Source organism: Trichechus manatus, unplaced genomic scaffold (genome assembly GCF_000243295.1).
Source record: "Trichechus manatus latirostris isolate Lorelei unplaced genomic scaffold, TriManLat1.0 scaffold00013, whole genome shotgun sequence".
NCBI lineage: Eukaryota > Metazoa > Chordata > Mammalia > Sirenia > Trichechidae > Trichechus > Trichechus manatus.
Window position 1 is genome coordinate 20,325,943 of NW_004443949.1, and position 21,081 is coordinate 20,347,023.

At 38.6% G+C, this 21,081-nt stretch overlaps 1 protein-coding gene across 2 annotated transcripts in view; it reads right to left on the reverse strand.

Annotated features, from left to right (window-relative positions):
• Positions 1–21,000, reverse strand: part of SLAIN1 (SLAIN motif family member 1) — a 65,690-nt gene extending 44,690 nt beyond the window's left edge. The window contains exons 1-2 of one of the 2 annotated variants that reach the window (XM_023726705.1): positions 20,820–20,933; positions 6,017–6,156 (exon numbers count right to left, since the gene is read on the reverse strand). In XM_023726705.1, coding sequence (XP_023582473.1) covers positions 6,017–6,110 — 94 coding nt within the window. In that variant the 5' untranslated portion in view covers positions 6,111–6,156; positions 20,820–20,933. Of the gene's footprint in view, positions 1–6,016; positions 6,157–20,819 lie in introns of both variants that reach the window. The other variant, XM_023726706.1, reaches the window with a different exon arrangement.
• Between the last annotated feature and the right edge of the window lie 81 nt (positions 21,001–21,081).

Here is a 21,081-nt window from a genome sequence, read left to right on the forward strand (position 1 = left end):
AAAAAAAAAAAAGTTATCTTCAATTTTCTATTATTGTTGAATAAACTACACTTATAAAACTTTTCAATTTAAGATCCCTAACTCTGATTAGTATCTCTATTAATAGGGAGAACAAACAGACCCCCCTCAAAAAAAAAAATGCTGTTAGTTTTCTATAAACTATAAGCAACCAAACTAAGAATTCCCTGTATTTTTAGGTTGGGTTTCTGAATAAAGAGGAACTGCATATTAAGAATGCCCCCTTATAAGCATTTCACATTTTTAAAGAAATTTCACATTCAACCTTTCCTGAAATCTTTCAAATAACCCTATGAAATTTATTAAATGTCCCCACTCTGTAGGCAAGAAGTTGGAGACAAATGCCAAGCTCTCAATCACTGAGTTAAGTAAGGCCAAGGCACTAGAAGACACTAACTCTAACTACTAGATCAAAACTCCTTCCACCATTCACTCCATCAACAATTTTTATTCAACACTTACAATGCGATAAGAACTACCATATTCTAGGTACTGGGAGGGTTACAGCAGTGAATAGAATCAAATCCATACCCTCAGAACTAACATTTTAGTGAGCACCAACATCTGAATTCTTTTTTTTGGTTGGGGGCAGGGCAGGGCTTGGCCAGTAGGATGCCATTTACAACACCAAATGTTCAATGAAAGTTCATTTTCTTTGCCCATTTAAGGAACTTAAATGTACTCAGAAATTAGTCAATTACAGAAACCAAACATGCAGAGCTTACAACATGTTAAAAAGATATACGTATTAAACACTGGTAATTCAAAAGGAAATGGAGATATAGCTCCCTATCCTCAAGTGCTTAATCCAGTTGGAAAGAAGGTATATACATTAAAAATTAAATAAAACATGTTCATAAAGCAGGGTGCTTCCAAATGGAAAATAACAAACATTATTAGGACCATTTCCAAAAAAGAAAAGCCAACCAAGATAGTGAACTTTGTCTAATATTACAAACTCAAATCAGTGCCCAGAGTTTAGGGAAAAAAAGAAAATATTACTCCAGGCATTTTAGTTAATTTTGTACCAACAGATAGTAGATTAACAGGTGCCTAAAGACTTAACTTTCAGCGATTAGCTATTTTACTTTTAAATTACATTATCCAAAAAAGCCAATTACACTTTTCAAAAATATTAAGGGACAGACCTAATATTTAAGCCTTTACTAGGTGTGCTTTATAAACAGCAGTATTTTATCCCTTACAACAACTCTACAAAATAAATACAAATGAAGAAAAGACTGAGAAAACAAGAAACTTTGCCCATGCTGATTACTTGATAGAAAAGATTTCATAAATTATAAAATTCAGATATTAAAGAGTAGTTTGGAAAAAAGGAAAATAAGTTTGGGAACCTACAATAAAATAGAAAGTTTCTTAGATTTAAGTCAATTAATATTCTCTATGAGATTTTATGGGTCAGCCTCAGATGGGTTTGCTGCTAGATGCATTAGTCATCCATAAAATATACATATTTTAAACCAAAAACAATTATCTTATTGCATCTTAACAAAAATGCATTTAACCCATTTGCAAAATTGTCTGTAGTTGTGAAAACAAAGCATTTCTTAAAATGGTTATAGTGTGGAAGTTTTCTCCCTATGAAATTAGATCTGTCATTAAACAAACATTCCCTTCCTTCCCTCATTTCCTTCAGCAAAATGAACTTTCTGCAGAAGGGCAGAATTTTAATAAGTCTGCTCTCACAACTTCATTACAAAACTTGAATACTTTCCATATATTCTCATTAAATCTACCAAGTTTTGTTATCTAGATACTGATTCACAAAATTGTCAGATACAGCATGAAAGATATTTGAGGTCTCTATGAAATTAAGACCTGTGTGATGTAAATGGTAAGCCCTTGGCTGTTAACCGAAAGGTTGGTGCTTCAAACCAACCCAGTGGCTCCATGGGAGAAAGACTTGGCAATCTGCTTCCATATGATTACAGCCAAGAAAACTCTATGTGGCAGTTTTAATCTGTCACGTAGGGTTTCTCCCCCGACAACCACCACCAAATTGAGAAGACAGGCAGCAAGAAGAAAAACAGAGGTCCTTCAAGAAGTTACAATCCAAATGAGGTCACTGGCAATATTACAACTAGAGATGAGCTTGAGAGGAATACCATCCAATGTACCAGTAGAAACCAAGCTTGTAAAACTCTTACTTATATGTGTTCCTGGAGATACCTACTCCTTAAGCAAGGAATGATAGCCAACCAGCAACCAAGAAAACAGCATAGTCTAAGTAATCAGCATACAAGAGGTAACAAGGAAGAAGAGGATATAAGACCAGGTCTGCCCACCAGGTCTGGCTCTTCATAACCATGATCATCTCCTCAGGTTCTATGAGGAAATTAATGTGTAATTTATGGGTAATTTTCTTCCCATAAACACCAGGCTCTACAGTGATCAATACAGTGTTTAATGAGAAAGTAATTTGCTTTGTAAACCTTCATATAAAGTACAATAAAAAAAATTTTTTTTAATTGGCATGGCATGGTTAGAAAAATAATGCATAGGGTGGTTGCTCGATTGGCAAAAGACCCATAACGCGCATATTATTTGCAAAAAAATATGGTATTCTGTATGATACTATAATGCTGGACACATGACTTCATGCATTTGCCAAAACCCACAGGACTGTACAACACAAAGAGTGAAACCTAATGTAAACTAAGGACTTTAATAATAATGTATTAATACTGGTTCATTAATTGTACCAACCATCATTTGTCTGTCAGTCTGTAGCACTGTGGTGACTTGCATGTTGCTGTGATGCCAGAAGATATGCCACCAGTATTTATGTCAAATACCAGCAGGGTCACCCATGGTGGACAGCCTTCAGTGGAGCTTCCAGACTAAGACTGGGAAGAAGGCCCTGGCAATCTACTTCTGAAATATTTGGCCAGTAAAAATCTGATGAACACCAGTGGAATATTGTCTGATAGAGTGCCGGAAGAGTAGCCCCTCAGGTTGGAAGGCACTCAAAATGCAACTGGGGAAGAGCTGCCTCCTCAAAGCACAGTTGACATTAATGATGTGGATGGAATAAGGCTTTTGAGATCTTCATTTGCTGATGTGGCATGACTTAAAATGAGAAGAAACAGCTCAAACATCTATTAGTAATTGGAATGTGGAATGTACTAAGTATGAATCTAGGAAAACTGGAAGTTGTCAAAAATGAAATGGAATGCTTGAAGATAGCTATCCTAGGCATTAATGAACTGAAATGGACTAGAATTGGCCATTCTGAATCAGACAATCATATGACCTACTATGTCAGGGATGACAAATTGAAGAGCAATGGCATCTCCATTCATTGTCAAAAAGAACATTTCAAGATCCATCCTGAAATACAATGATGTCAGTGATAGGACAGTATCCACACACCTACAAGGAAGACCAGTTAATACAACTATTATTCAAATATATGCACCAATCACTAAGGCTAAAGATGAAGAAACTGAAGATTTTTACCAACTTCTGTAGTCTGACATTCAACAAACATGCAATCAAGATGTAATGATAGTTACTGGTGATTGGAATGGGAAAGTTGAAAACAAAGACAAAGGATCAGTACTTGGAAAATAAGGTCTTGGTGACAGAAATGACACTGGAGGTTGCATGACAGAATATTACAAGATAAAGAACTTCTTTGATAGAAATACCTTTTTTCAACAACATAAACGGCAAGGTGACTATATACATGGACCTCGCCAGATGGAATACACTGAAATCAAATCAACATCTGTGGAAAGAGACAACTGAGAAGCTCAATATCAGTCAGGACAGGGCCAGGGGCCGAACACAGAACAGACCATCAATTGCTCACATGCAAGTTCAAGTAGAAGCTGAAGAAAATAACAAAGTCCACGAGAGCCGAAGTATGACCTTGAGTACATTTCACTTGAATTTAGAGACCACCTCATGAGTAGATTTGACGCACTGAACACTAATGACCAAAGATCAGACAATTTGTGAGATGACACATCAAGGGCATTATACAGGCAGAAAGCAAAAGGTCATTAAAAAAAGAAAAGACCAAGATGGATGCCACAAGAGAGTATGAAACTTGCTCTTGAATGGAGAGTAGCTAAAGTGAAAGGAAGAAATGATGAAGTAAAAGAGCGAACAGAAGATTTCAAAGGGTGGCTGGAGAAGACAAGGAAAAGTATTATAATGAAATGTGCAAAGACCTGCAGTTAGAAAACTAAAAAGGAAGAACATGCTTGGCATTTCTCAAGCTGAAAGAACTGAAGAAAAAATTCCAGCCTTCAGTTACAATATTGACAGATTCTATGAGCAAAATATTAAACGGCGGGAAGCATTAAAAGAAGATGGAAGGAATACACGCAGTCACTGTACCAAACAGAATTAGCTGACGTTCATTCATTTCAGGAGGTAGCAAATGATCAAGAACTGATGGTACTGAAGGAAGAAGTCCAAGCTGCACTGAAGGCACTGATGAAAAACAAGGCTCTAGGGATTAACTGGAAACCCTGGTGGTGTAGTGGTTATGAGCTATGGCTACTAATCAAAAGGTCAGTCGTTTGAATCAAAAGGTCAGTCGTTTGAATCCACCAGACGCTTCTTGGAAACCCAATGGGGCAGTTCTACTCTGTCCTATAGGGTCACTACGAGTTGAAATTGACTCGACAGTAACGGGTTTGGTTTTTGGTTTTTAGGGATTGATTGAATATCAGTTGAGATGTTTCGACAAATGATGCAATGCTGGAAGTGCTCACTCGTCTAGCCAAGAAATTTGGAAGATAGCTACCTGGCCAACTGACTGGAAGAGATCCATATCTGTGCCCATTCTAAAGAAAACTGATCCAAAAGGATGCGGAAATTACCAAACAATATCATTAATATCACATGCAAGTAAAATGCTGCTGAAGATAATTCAAAAAAGGTTGGATGCAGCAGTACATTACAGGGAACTTCTGGAAATTCAAGCCGGATTCAGAAAACAATGTGGAATGAGGGATATCACTGCTGATGTCAGATGGACCTTTCACCGTACTTATTCAATCTGTATGCTGAGAAAATAAGTCAAGAAGCTGGATTATATGAAGAAGAACACAGTATCAAGACTGGAGAAAGACTCATTAACAACCTGCATTATGCAGATGACACAACCTTGCTTGCTGAAAGTGAAGAGAACTTGAAGCACTTACTGATGAAGATCAAAGACTTCAGTATGGATTACACCTCAACATAAAGAAAACAAACATCCTCACAATTGGACCAATAAGCAACAACATGTTAAGCGAAGAAAAGATTAAAGTTGTCAAGGATTTCATTTTACTTGGATTCACAATCACACCCATGGAAGCAGCAGTCAAGAAATCAAAAGATGTATTGCATTGGGAAAATCTGCTGCAAAACACCTCCTGAAACTATTAAAAAGCAAAGATGTCACCTTTAGGACTAAGATGCGCCTGATTCAAGCCATGGTATTTTCAAACTCTTCATGTGCATACACTGAATAAGGAAGACTGAAGAACTGATGCCTTATAAGTATGGTGTTGGCAAATAACATTGAATATACCATCGATTATCAGAAGAATAAACAAAGCTGTCTTAGAATTACAGCCAGAAAGCTCCTGGAACCCAGTTTGTGCAGTATGTATTCCTACCTTAGAATTCAGCCATATAACCTTGTTGGCAACCCCAGAGAATTGAAGACTGACCTATCTTACTTACTGGTATATTTGCAAACAGAAAGCAAAACTAGAGATTTAAAAAAAATGTGTTCCTACTTTCTAATACAAACTGAAACACCAAAAAAAAAAAAAAAATTTGGCTAAAAAGAAACACAAAACTAAATACGCCATATACTGAGAAGCGCTGTTGTATAATACGTCAAGTGAACTGCATGCCACAGCTGCACCTCAGGTTAAGGTTCTTCAACTTAAGTGTCAATTCTGAAACCAACAACAACAGGTAATAGTGGCAACAGCCTGAAAATGTACATGCACAGGTCCAAAATTACCTTGCTCCAGCCTAAAGCACAGGGAACGTCTTGCTGCTTCCATCTCGGGAGTTGGATTATCCAGGACATGTCTACACCACTGCAAAGGACTCATGGATTTCTCTGATGAGGCAAACGTCTTTGAGGAGCTAACATACAACCTTAAAAAAAAGAAGCATACATTATAGGTATTACATAGGCATATAGAGACTAACTCTCTTCGGGAGAAAACAACATGTATTTAACCATTTCTATAGACACAGAACTCACATTTGATTATTTCTAAGTACCAAAAATCATCTCTATTGAGCAAATATCCCCAAATCGAGTCCCAGGGTGGTACGAACGGTTAACGCACTCAGTTGCTAACCAAAAGGTTGAGGGTTTGAGTTTACCCAGAGGTGCCTCGGAAGAAAGCCCTGGTGATCTGCTTCAGAAAAATCAGCCACTGAAAACCTATGGAGCACAATTCTACTCTGACGCACATGGGGAGGGGGGCAGTCACTGTGAGTTGGGATTGACACAACAGCAACTGAAACTAACTGGAATCCCCAAATACAATATCAAACATTCTACAGACTGGTGGGAAGGACTTCAAGAAAAGGTCTAACAATCATCCCCTCAGCTGGGTCTCATAGTCGGCGACCAGGGGATTTTGTTACTGCACTAACCCTGAAAGATGCCATGATGATTTTACTACCTCACTACACATTTCTAGAAATGAACATTTTCACCTCATTCTTCAGCCACAGACTCTTACGTGAACTTGGGCTAATGTATGTAAACATGACGTGGAAAACAAAGCAAATCTTACCTGTATTTATAAAGATAAGTAAGGTCAGTACAACCTTGGTTCCTTGAACCCTTAAATAATTGGTATTTCCTCTGTCTCGATTCTGTAGTTACCTTGGTATGCGCTTCTTTCTCATTAAAGCTGAATAAACTTTAGAAGTTATGTTTTAGGAACAGTTCACTCTCAGCCTCTAGAGCATTACATAGTAACAGGCAGTATGAAAATGACCGTCTTGAGACACTTCGAGTCATAACGAAGGTTCTTCTCTCATGGTATGCTTTAATAAGGTAAATTTTAGAATATTTTCAGGGTTATACAAAAAGGTTAATCTTGAGGATTAACCAACAGTGAACTAAGAAAAAAAGAAAGAACACTGACAAAAATCACTACCTTCCCTCTTCCCATCACAGGCTCTAGTAATTGACCTTGTTACACTAAGCTCTATTCTAATTACAAATCTTATTAAAGTAGCACTCCTTTAAACAAAGTTACCATAATTCTAATTAGCATACATTCTTTAAATAACTTGTACTTCATTATTCAAACTCTTATGTTGTAGTCAGGATTTCCACCTATTAGAGTAAGATATCAAGTTATCCATGATGGGTGGGTATGTATCATTCTTTGATGAAAATTATTCTTACAGATGAAGGGTCAGCAAACTTTTTCTGTAAAGAGCCAGACAGCAAATATTTTAGGCTGCGGGCCACACAGTCTCTGTCGTAACTATCCAGTGTGGCCACTACAGCCAGAAAGCAGCCACAGACAATACGAAAGTGCATGAGCGCGGCTGTGTTCCAATAAACCTTGCTTTTGGAAACCCTGGTAGTGCAGTGGTTAAGAGCTAAAGCCGCTAACCAAAAAGTCAGCAGTTCGAATCCACCAGGCACTCCTTGAAAACTCTATGGGGCAGTTCTACTCTGACCTTTAAGGTCGCTATGAGTCGGAATCGACTCGATGGCATTGGGTTTTTGTTTTTTTTAATACGGACAATGAAAGTTGAATTTCATATAATTTCACATCACAAAATATTATTCTTTTGTTTTGTTTTTCCAGTCATTTAAAAATGTAAACATTCTTAGCTCACTAGCTATACAAAACAGACAATGGGCCTGATGTGACATAGCTGACTCCTACTATAGACGAAGATGACAGATAGATACATATACATAGACAAACATACACATACACACACATACATATTAATTCTAAGGTATCAGTCTTTTGATAGTCCTGCCTCTTGTCAGTATACTGATTAATTAAAAATCCATATTCCTGGGCCTTATCTACCTAAATCCGTCCCTTCTTCCTTTCCTTGCTAACAGACTCCTAAACTTTCCAGAACTAGGTATGTTTCCCTGGACCCCCAAGTAAAGGTTAATCTAAGCAAGTTTTTCTCAAACTTTGGGGCAGCAGAATTACCTGCAAGGCTTGTTAAAACACAAATTGCTGAACCACACCCCCTAAGTTTCTGATTCAGGAGGTGTGGGGCAGGGCTAAAGAATTTCTAACAAGTTCCCAGGTAATGCTGACTTTGCTGCTCTAGAGACCAACCCCTTGAGAGGCACTGGGCTAAGTCAATCATAGTAATTCCATTACACCCCTTTGCCCAATGACTGGTTTAGGCACAAGCCCTGCATAATAATCCTAAACCAAAACCAAACTCATTACCATAGTCAGTTCCAACTCATAGTGACCCTACAGGACAGAGACAGAGTAGAACTGCTACACAGGGTTTCCAAGGCTGTAATCTTTATGGAAGCAGACTGCCACATCTGTCTCCCTTGGAGGGATTGGTGGGTTCGAACTGCCAACCTTTCAGTTAGCAGTCAAGCACTTACCCACTGCACAACCAGGGCTCCTTGGATATTCCAATTTAAAAAAAAAAAACCCTCGTGGTCAAGTCGATTCTGAATCATGGCGACCCGTGTGTTACATTCAGAGTAGAAATGAGCTCCACAGGGTTTTCCTGGCTGTAACCTTTATGTAAGCAGATTGCCAGAACTTTTTTCCATGGCATCTCTAGGTGGGTTCGAAATGCCAACCTTTTGGTTAGCAGTCAAGAGAAACCATATGTGCTACCCAGGAATCTAGCCAATAAAAAGGAATGGGAAATCTTCTGATAAGTGTGGGCAAGTTTTTCCTGTTTAAAAAGGTCACAGAAGATTCAACTATATGCTGCCTACAGGAAACACACTTTAAACACCCAAATAGGTAAAAAGGAAAAGGACAGAAAAGATACACACGCTAAAACTGATCAAAAGAAGTCTGAAGTGGCTGTATTAACATCAAACAAAGGAGATTTCTAAACCAAAAATATTACCAGAACAAAACAAGGTTATTTCATATGATGAAGAGGCCAATCCATAAAGAGGACAAAAGAATCCTAAAGTTATTAGAAGTAGTTATCCTAATAAGAGAGCTTCAAAATACATGAAGCAAAAACTGATAGGAAAGTAAGAAACTGCTGACAAACCATAATTATAGTGGGAGATTTCAACAATCTTCTCTAAATAATTGATAAGAACAAGTAGAAAATCAGAAAGCATATAGAAATGTGAATACTATCAACAAATTTGACCCCCACCCCAAAAAAACAGAATTTTTCTTAAGTGCACATGAAACAACTATGAAAATAGAACATATTCTGGTCCAAACAACTCACAAATTTTGAAGGATTCCAGTCAGTCACACAGCATACGTTCCCTGAGCACAGCAGAATTAAACTGTAAATCAACGATAAAGAGATGCCTGGAAAATCAAAGATTTGGAAACTAATGCTTCTAAATAACCCATGGATCAAAAATCAAAATGGAAATAAGTATTCTGAAGTGAATGAACATGAAAAATACAACATATCAAAATTTCCAGATGCCGCTAAAACAGTAGTGGTAATTTATAGCACTATTGTTTTAGGTGCCATCAAGTCAGTTCCAACTCATACCAACCCTATGAACAACAGAATGAAACACTGCCTAGTCCTGCACCATCCTCACAAAAATTGTTGCTACGTTTGAACCCACTGTTGCAGCCACTGTGTCAATCCATCTCACTGAGGGTCTTCCTCTTTTTCACTGACACTCTACTTCACCAAGCATGATGTCCTTCTCCAGGGACTGATCCCTCCTGGTAACATGTCCAAAGTACGTAAGACAAAGTCTCACCAATCTCCCTTCTAAAGAGGATTCTGGCTATACTTTTTCCAAGACAGATTTGTTCATTCTTCTGGCAGTCCATGTTATATTCTATATTCTTCGCCAACACTATAACTCAAAGGCATCAATTCTTCTTCGGCTTCCTTACTCATTGTCCAGCTTTCACATGCATTTGAATTGACTGAAAATATCATGGCTTGGGTCAGGCGTACATTAGTCCTCAAGATGACATCTTTGCTTTTTAACACTTTAAAGAGGTCTTCTGCAGCAGATTTGCCCAATGGCAATATGTCATTTGATTCTTGACTGCTGCTTCCATGGGTGCTGACTATGGATCCAAGTAAAATGAAATCCTTGACAACTCAATACTTTTCTCTGTTTAACATGATGTTGCTTATTGGTCCAGTTGGAGGATATTTGTTTTCTTTATGTTGAAGTGTCATCCATACTGAAGGCTGTGATCTTTGATCTTCATCAGTAAGTGCCTCAAGTCTTCTCCACTTTCAGCAAGCAAGGCTGTGTCATCTGCATATCGCAGGTTGTTAATGAGACTTCCTCCAATCCTGATGCCGTGTTCTTCTTCGTATACTCCAGCTTCTTGGATTATTTGCTCTGCACGCAGACTGAATAGGTATGGTGAAACGATACAACCCTGACACACACCTTTCCTGACTTTAAACCACACAGTATCCCCTTGTTCTATCTAAACTCCCTCTTGGTCTATGTACAGGTTCCACATGAGCATAGTTAAGTGTCCTGGAATTCCCATTCTTCGCAATTGTCTCAGTCATCTAGCACTGCTATAACAGAAATACCACAAGTGGATACCTTTAACAAAAAGAAATTTATTTCTTCACAGTCAAGTAGGCTAAAAGTCTAAATTCAGGGCATCAGCTCCAGGGGAAGGCTTTCTCTCTCTGTTGGCCTTCTCATCAATGCACCCCCAGGCTAGCAGCTTCTCCGCACAGGGACCCGGGGTCCAAAGGATGCACGCTCTGCTCCCAGTGCTGCTTTCTTGATGGTATGCGGTCCCCCTGTCTCTCTGCTCACTTCTCTCTTTTATATCTCAAGAGATTGCCTCAAGACACAATCCAATCTTGTAGATTGAGTCCTGCCTCACTAACACAACTGCCACCCATCCTCCCTCATTAACATCATAGAGGAAGAATTTACAACACATTGGAAAATCACACAATACCGGGAATCATGGCCCAGCCAAATTGATACACACATTTTTTTGGGGGACATAATTCAATCCATGACAGCAGTGTTATCCATAATTTGTTATGATCCACACAAATACTTTTGCATAGCCAATAAAACACAGGTAAACATCTTTATGGTTTTCTCTGCTTTCAGCCAAGATCCATCTGACATCAGCAATGATATCCCTCGTTTCACGTCCTCTTCTGAATCTGGCTTGAATTTCTGGCAGTTCCCTGCTGATGTACTGCTATAATCACTTTCGAATGATTTGCAGCAAAATTTTACTTGCGTGTAATATTAATGATACTGTTCAGTAATTTCTGCATTCTGTTGGCTCACCTTTCTTTGGAATGGGCACATATATGGATCTCTTCCAGTCAGTTGGCCAGGTAGCTGTCTTCCAAATTTCCTGGCATAGATGAGTGAGCGATTCCAGCATTGCACCGTTTGTTGAAACACCTCAACTGGTATTCCGCCTGTTCCTGGAGCCTTGTTTTCTGCCAATGCAGCTTGGACTTCTTCCTTCAGTACCATCGGTTTCTGATCATATACTACCTCCTGAAATGGTCGAATGTCGACTAATTCTTTTTGGTACAGTGACTCTGTACTCCTTCCATCTTCTTTTGATGCTTCCTGCCATTTAATATTTTGCCCACAGAATCCTTCAACGTTGCAACTCAAGGCTTGAACTTTCTCTTCAATTTTTTCAGCTTGAGAAATGCCAAGCATGTTCTTCCCTTTTGGTTTTCTACCTCCAGGTCTTTGCACATTTCATTATAATACTTTACTTTGTCTTCTCGATCTGCCCTTTGAAATCTTCTGTTCAGCTCTTTTACTTCATCATTTCTTCCTTTTTCACTTTAGCTACTCTACGTTCAAGAGCAAGTTTCAGAGTCTCTTCTGACATCCATTTTGGATGAAAGACCTAGAGAGACTGAAACTTGAACTGGCTCTCCACCCAGTCCCTACTAAAGTGCACCAGTCACAGTGCTCCACCCATGCAGAGCTTTAGATCAGCTTTAATGACTCCTTTGGGTATGAAGAGACCAGATATTTGGAATATGCCTTGTACATAAAACACTGAAGACTAAAAAAAGTGGGAAAAAAAGCTGAAGGGAAAAAACAATGCAAGGAATGCAAGGAACAGATGAAAAATCCACCAGAACTATAACTGCTATCATCTGAGAGAATATATTGCAATCACAAAACAACAATAGGATATTATAAAATAAGCATATTTTTAGAAGGGAAAGCATTCTTCAAAAATCAAACTATTGTAGCAGAAATAAAAGAGTCAATAAATGAGTTTGTAAGATCAAGTTGAAGTGGACGCCCAGAAGTAGAAAAAAGATACAGATGAACAATGGGAGGAGTTAGGTAAGAAAAATTAAATGGCTGTTCCCGGAGGACCCAATCTTAAAAAAAAAAAAAAAAGTAGAATTTTTTTTTTTTTTTAAATGCAAGAGAAGTTTCCAGAATGCAAGAAAGGACATGGGATTATGGAGTGAAAAAGTCCCCAAATGCACAACGGCACAAGTGAATAGAAGGCTCGTACCAAGGCACTAAATGACATTTTAGAATATCAGAGATGCAGAAAGAGAGCTGAAGAAAAATGCCACAAAGAATTAGATATCCAGATGCCAGTGCACCTCAATAGCTAGAACATAATGGAACAATGCCTTCAAACATGAGGAAATAATGACTGACAGATTTTTATGCCCAGCCCAACTATGAATCTTGTGTGAGAAAAGACATTTTCAAATATGCAGAATCTCAAAGTTTAGCTCTCACGCATGTACCTTCCCTCTCTCAAGAAGCTGCTGGAGGCTGTGTCCTACCTAGGAGAATAAATGAAATATGAAGGTAAAGGAGTTAAGAATTAGGGGATCTGACATAGGCTAGAACCTGAAGGAATTCCCATGACAATGGTGTTGTTGTTAGGTGCGTTCGAGTTGATTCCGACCCAAAGTGACCTTATGTATAACAGAACGAAATGCCACCTGGTCCTGCACCTTCCTTACAATCGTTGCTAGGTTTGAGCCCATTGTTGCAGCCACTGTGTCAATCCATCTCATGGCCTCAAGAGCTCAGCTGCTAACAGAAAGGTTGGCGGTTCAAACCCACCAGCCACTTTCTGCAGGAGAAAAGACCTGGTGATCTGCTCTCATAAAGATTACAGCCTAGGAAACACTATGGGGCAGTTCTACTCTGTCATGTGGGGTCACCATGAGTCGGAATTGATTTGACACAACACACCAACCCATGACAATAGTGCTGTGCATCTAGCCTAGAGAGTGAACGGTAAGGACTGAAGCAATGGGACTGAGAGTTCCAGAAGAGACAGCAATACAAAATACATTTTTAAAATCAGATCTAAGAAGTTATCAAATGTGTTTGATCTTATTGAAGAAAGTATGGCTCCACTAGAGTATTTGGGGAAATTACTAGTGATAAGCAATTAAAGGAAATGAAGGGAAGAAAGAGAGAGCATTATTAACTCTTAGAGGGATGATGGAAAAATGCAGCATACAGGGCTTGGTGAAAAACAGTTAATATCATTATAAAAACCAGTTCCAGTTGCCACCAAGTCGCTTCTGACTTATGGCAACCCCACGTGTGTTAGAGTAGAACTGTGCTCCACAGGGTTTTCAATGGCTGATTTTTTGGAAGTAGATTGTCTTTGGATGTGCCTCAAGGTGGATTCCAACCTCCAAGCTTTCGGTTAACAGCAAACCTCATTTATCATTTGTACCAGAGACTCCAGTCATAATTCAGACATTAAATGATTTTTCAAAAAAAAAAAACCTAAGAAAACTATAATGATAAAGGGAAAGAGTAAAAAGTGATTGGAGATAAGGGAAGAGAGGTAAATCCACAGATGTCTAAGTTTATAAAAGTATAGACTATTTAGAAATATTGAAAATAAATAAACCAGAGGAGTATAACGTGATGATTGTGAAGGATTTGGAGGTAGGAAGGAATAAAAGTGCTGCTTTCTCTAAAAAGTGTTGTTACAGATGAGTTTATGAACTATATTTACATACTATTTGTGTATATTATTTTCATAAAACTTTAAAAGCACTATGCAAATATATAGCATTAAGACAGAAGTGATGATTTTTAGAGTCAATCTCTAAATAACATGCTCAGGATAGCTTTGAACCTGCTATAGGGTCACTGTGAGTCGGAATCGACTTGACGGCAACAGGTTTAGTTTTTGGGTTTGGCTCTAGAGATGAATTTAAAAATAAAGACTAAAAAAGGGAAGGTAGTCAATTATTAAGATCATGTAGCTACAAATTCCCTGAGAATAACATGTCTTCAAAAATGGTCAGCAAAGTGAAGCCTGTATTTCTTCTAATTGGTTCTAACCTTCTAAAAAGTCAGAAAAATTACCTTATTCATTATCAGCAACATTTACACGATACTATTTTGCCACTGCAGAAGAAAAGACGTGGCAGTCTGCTTCCGTAAGATTACAGCCTTGGAAACCCTATGAGGCAGTTCTATTCTGTCCTGTAAGGTTGCTATGAGCCAGAATCAACTCGATGGCAGTGGGTTTTTTGGGGGGGTTATTTTGCCATCATTAATAGTAAAATATCTCATAAGGACTTACAAGCCACTCTTTCAACTTGAGTAGGTTTATTGATGGTGTATTGGAATCTGGTAAGAATATCTGAAAGCTTTTAATCTAAAACTTGAAAATTCTTCAAATACTATAAAAACTATCATTTGAAGTATTACAGTCTAATTTTCTTTAATAATTCAGAAAGCACATGACTAGAAACTATAATCCTTCTCATAGAATCTCTTCTTTTCACACATTTCATATTCTGGACCCCCTGAATTAATACATCTGGTTAACACTGCGAGATCAAAAATAATGCAAAAGCCACTATAAATAACCCTGAATGCATCAAATGAAAATATTAGACTTGTCTAGGGAAAAAAAAAAAAAAAAAACCTCAGTTATTCTCAAGTCTGGTTCTAAAGCCATCCTACTGCAGAAGATACAAAAACAAGCGGTATCACACAAAAATATATATGTGGCAATTTTCAGACCATTTTAAGAGACTTCAGTCATAAGTTTCATTTGAAGGAAAACTATACAATCATTCTTTACTTGGCTTAAACAGTGTTTGACTCACTAGCACCTGCTCAGATCAAACCAGGCATCCACTGCGAAACAAACGTACCACCACAAAGTTATTGAAAAGATCTGTGAAGTCGAAATCTTAGTTACTGAACTACCCCAGAGCAAACTCACTTCCCCTTTCCCCTGAGTTAAATCTAAACTTCTGTTTCAATGCATCACTTTAATGCTTCAAAGTTACTCATTAACAGACACATAGGTATAACTTCAGTCTATTCCATTTGCTCCTAGAAAACATTGCACATTTTCAATTAGCACTGGCAGGAAGTGAAGCACCCCCTGGTCTTTTCACTGAAAATCAATTATGCAAAAACCGTGTAGGTGCTCTAATTTAGATGTGCCATATGTATAGTACAAGGTGCCTCAACAGCTTTGATGAAGAGTTGGCAATGATTTTAGCCAGCTGTCCAAGGCTTGGTACTACACATTGAAAATGAGTATCTCATTCATCAAATTTTCCTTAATTTTTACCATTTTTCCCTTGCATGAGTAACAGCTTATCTCCTGTCCTTTCCAGTTGGGCAAGTTTAAAATAATCCCTGCCAAATCCCCTATACGTGTTGTCGTTATTAGTTGCCATCAAGTCGATTCTAACTTATAGCGATTCCATGTGTGCAGAGTAGAACTGCTCCAGAGGGTTCCCAAGGCTGTGACCTTTCGGAAGCAAATCTCCAGGCCTGTCTTCTGAGGTGCCTCTGGGTAGGTTCAAACCACCAATCTTTTGGCTAGGAGTTGGGCACTTAACTGTTTACACTCGCCGTAGGTCTCAAATTTTCTGCTAACTGCCACTCCACCAAAACAAATGCCTCCTTATATGGCTGTCTTTTGCATCAGCTGGCAGGCATTTCTTTTTTTTTTTTTGGAGTCCTGGTGGCACAGTGGTTAAGAGCTCAACTGTTAACCAAATGGTCGGCAATTCGAATCCACTAACCGCTCCTTGGAAACACCATGGGGCAGTTCTACTCTGTCCCATAGGGTCACTATGAGTCGGAATCAACTCAATGGCAATGGGTTTTTCTTTTTTTTAAGTGGGTCACAATCTAGCCTGGGGAAGGGGGGTACCAATGGTAACTATTTCTGATAATAATCTGTAAATAATCTTGAGTTTTAGTCTTAGCTCTGCCAGCAACTAACTGGAGGAGCTTACGCAAGTCATTTCATTTCCGAGCTTCAGTCCTTCAACTACGAAATAAGGGAGCTGAAATAGGTCAGACATGTCTAGTATGCAGTTAACAACTTACTGCTTCTATTGCCACTTCGCACCAATCTTTCTCCTTGTACCTTGGTGCTTCTCAGTCCAGTGACACTGAGACAGAGACCTGGATCTTCATGACATTCTTTCCAGGTAGACTGGCAAATCACCCAGTCATGCCATGCCCCGTGTGTGCAGCAAGATTTCATTCTTTGGAGTTTTTCATTTGCTTCTGACACTCTGATTTCCCCCCTTTATTTTCCAGCCTGTGGTCTTCTGGAGAGCTAACACTGCCAGATGAGTAGTAAGATAATTGAGGAATCAGTATAGCAGGTTGTGAAGTTTCATTATGGGACCAAAATAATTGGACTTAATAGGAATTAAGGTTCTGAAACCATCATCAACTTTAATTTTCTACTTTAAATCCAAGTACAATAAATATTTGAATAAGGTAATTGTTTTGCTTTAAAGTTTTTCATCAAAATAAAAGGCAGACCACATCATTCTGCTTACATCAAAGTTTTCTTTTTAATAAATAGAAAATATTGTTTATAGGTTAAATAATTGTTCAGAAAAAAAACAAAACAAAAGACCTAAGAAATCTAATTGATTTTTCATCAACTAATGACCTGCTTCTTATTATCAAGCAAATACTGGTTCTACAATTTATTATTTGCCTTGTACACGTAATTCTTGAGCCAAAGTTGTTAATAAAAGGCAAATAGTTATTCTAAGGTTTTATTAGAAAAGAAAGACTCACATGAAAGAACTTCTAACATGTTCAATGATTAATCTACATTTGTGAACTTTCTTTCCTGAAGATATGACATTTTAGCAGAAAGTACTACTCTAAATAAATTACCAAATATCAATTTTGTTAAACCCATTAGGATGAAATCATAGTACAAATGCATGAAAAACTGTAGGTGATACACTTAACAGTAACTTAATCCTAAATACTGCTACTTTAACAATGATGCAATTATCACAGGGAGAGGTGGGGCTACATATACAGACAAGCAAAGATGTCCAAGATATGGCAGTGGTGTCACCAGGGGGAGACTGGCGTGTGAACTCCATCAGGTGACACTATCAGAGGGGGTGACACCAAAATGACTGTCTATAAAATTTTTGTGCAGTGCTTCAGCAGGACTTTTATTTTTTATAAAAATATCCCTGTAGTCAGTTACAACAACAAAATTTTCTTCCTAAGCCCAGCTTACATGTACCAATATACCTACAAGACTAAAACGCTATGCTAATTGACTTTTTGAATCTTCTAATGCACTCAGGTCAGAGCTGTCATCATTACCCAATTACAAGGACACTTCAGATCACGTGGTTTCATCTGCACGTGCTACAAGGGCTACCAGCGTGCGTTGTTTTCATTGCTGCCGGTGCTCTTATAGTAGGTGATTTTGTCAAATTTTCTGGTGTTTTAGCTAGAATATTGCGGTAATTAGCATGGGGGAATAGGAGACACCATGAGTTGCCACACTGGGTGACACCAATCCTAGTGACACCACTGAGATATGTTCAATAAAAGTGTGAAGAATTTGACGTGTATTGATGAATATAATTGTGTTTTCATATGTATAGAGGACAGTCTTGAAGGATTTACAGAGTGTTAACACAGCTAACTAAAGAGTGGTAGAGATTTAGGGAACTAAGTGCAGAACTAATCTTATGACTCTTATACCCACTTCTATGTTTTGTTTTGTTTTGTTACTATGAAAATGGAAAACATTTATTTTTAGATATTTTAAGAATAATCAAGTATTGTACATCCACTCCAGTTGTTTCTTAATAAACACAGAAAATAAAAATAAGTTGCCATCCTGCAAACATTAGCAGGGAATTCAAATGAAAAGCACTCCAACTATTTGTGAGACCCCAGGGCAGTGACATGTATGATTCACAGCGATGAATCAACCTCAGAATGCTCTGAAAGCATTAGCAAGTGTTAAACTTTAAAAATTAAAATACTGTTGATTATTTTTTCATCAAAAAGGGAAATACTGCAATACAAAATTATCTTACTGTATAAAATGTTCTGAAAAAAGTTTTCAGTGAATCAATTGATTTTTTTTTTTTAATTTTTAAGTCCATCCAACTAAAATTAATGACCCTTCCCTGTTTTTCCACCTGGAAATTCTAATCCTAGATTTGCTCAGAAGAAGACACTCTAAAAATAGTGTGTCATTTGTCTATAGAAACATTTGTAAAGCACCAAGGCGCTGAAATGATGTATTCACCTGTATACTGGATGAGTGAAATTAATAGAATCTGCTACAATTTAGCATGTTTCAACCCATATGAAAGGATAATTTGCTAATCCAAGTGGGTGATTTTAAAAAGTCACTTCAATGTTACTTTGACAAAAAATAAACTACAAAAGGAAAGTCCAGATATCAAAATACTAGCAATAGTTGAATAATTAAATATGGTAGAAGTCTATTCAAAAGAAGAAAATATTGAAATTATATTAGCTATTTATGTACTATCACCAATCTAACACACTTATAAAATAGTAATAACAGTATCATAATAAAGAAAAAAAATGCTAATCTTTTTAAAGCATGGGAATGGTCCTCTATTCACCTCATCAAAAACAAAAACAAGTTTCTTTCCACAATTTAAGTAGATGTCTTAGGAGAAGGCCAAGTAGGAATTAAATCAATCTAAAATAGTCTGAAAGTGGCATAAGGGTTTTTTAGTTACTAGGGATGATGTAAGAAACAGCATGGGAGTATTTTCCAGTACATATTCAGGCTAAGCCTGAGATTACAATCCAGCCTGGGCTTTACAAAACTAAAAGTGTAGCTTCTAAAGAATGGCTTAACGTTCCAGAGAGTAGCAAGTTGTTTGACTTTTACAACTTGAGCTACCTAGAGAGCTGTCAAAAAGCAAAATACTAAGGAAGACGGTGAGTATGCCTTTGAAAAGCTGATTGTAACTCCATATACTTTGATTCTTAGACTCAAACCAATTAGTTAATGCACTTTACAGTTAGAGTTCTCACCTAAAAGAATGTAAGGGAAAAAGAACACTACTTCCCAATAGGAAACTCTTACGGTTCTTCATCTCCCATTCTCTCCGTTCCAGTTATGCAACAAGAGGAATACAAAGAAGGTGAGGAAAACCCATCCTAAAAAAATATAAAGGGTCCTAAATAAAAGACCCTAAAATAAAAAGATAAAAGAAGGACTTCGACAATCCTTCATGCCACTGCGGTGAAGATGTGATTGAGCACTCTTAATTTTCCCCACATGCACCTAAATTCTACTTTCACCCTGTCTGAAGCTTCTACTTATCTGACCATATTCCACTACTTCTGCTAACTGAGGAAAATGGACAATCCCACCAAAAGAAGTCCAACATTAAGTGACTATTATTCCATGAGCAAGGTAGCAGGGGGCAAAAAAAAAAAAAAAGAAATGAGATACTCCCCCAAAAAGTCCTCATTAATGAAAACAGCTATTCAGATTTCAAATGAATAAACGCAGTCTAAAATTTTCTGATAACCAACTTAAAAAGTTTCTCTAATCTCATCTTTCTTCAAGTTCCAGTTTAATTTTAAAATTAAAGAAAGCGCCTTAGTTCCTAGATAGTAGAGTACCTTCAAATAGCTCACTCCATTTCTGAAAGACCCTCGTTTTTTACACCATTACTTGATAGGAAAACAGGAAAGCCAGTGAGGTCAGCACATTCGGAAGAAAAAAAAAAAAGAAAAAAAAGCAAGTCAGCCTCTGAAACGAGAAGCTATCAATGGAAACGCAGCGAATGAAAACATACGACTGCAAAACTCCAACTGCAAGAACAAATCTCTAAGGAGCGATCCATCACTAGGCGGTTTCGGATGCGCACGGGAGGCGGAACAGTAAGCAAATCCTGTGCGGTGCTGGTTTGGAAGGAAAGAGCAGCACCAGTAGCAGACAGAGACCAAGCCCTACCCAACCCCCTCCTCCTCCCAAAAAATGACTGGGAAAAAAGCAGAATAAGCAACAAAACAAGATGGCATGGATTCTGCAGTTAATGCTAAGGAGGATCCAGTAAGGTCAGCAAAGAGCAGACCACAAGGCACATGCAGGGGACCAGTTCATCCCCGGCCAGCTCAGCCAGAGCTAGGAGAAAACAGGTTTCCGCCCCGTGAAAAGCCTCAGCTCATCGCCCTACCGGGCGCCTGATAACGCCACCAGGTCCGGGGGCCGCGGGAATCCCCGGGCGAAATACAAGGTCGCCCCACTACTTGGGACAACCCGCCCATCGTCCCCGGGGGCCTCCGAGGCAAGGTTCTTAGGGGAAGGAGCGGAGCTCGGCAATACCAGGTGTACTCCTCCTCGTCCCGCCAGGCGGCTAAGCTGTCCAGGTCCAGCAGCTCCACCTCATCCAGAAGCGTCGGGGGCGGCGAGGGGGGCAAGGGCTGCGCGGCGGCTCCTCCCGGCGGCGTCCCCGCGCCCCCGGGCTCCGGCCCGCCGCCGCCCGCGCCGAAGAAGCCCGGCGCTGGCTTGAAGTAGACGAAGGGCGCCTCGGGGGGCTGCGCCAGGCTGCAGAGCAGGGAGGGCGCCGGGCTGGGCAGGCAGTAGG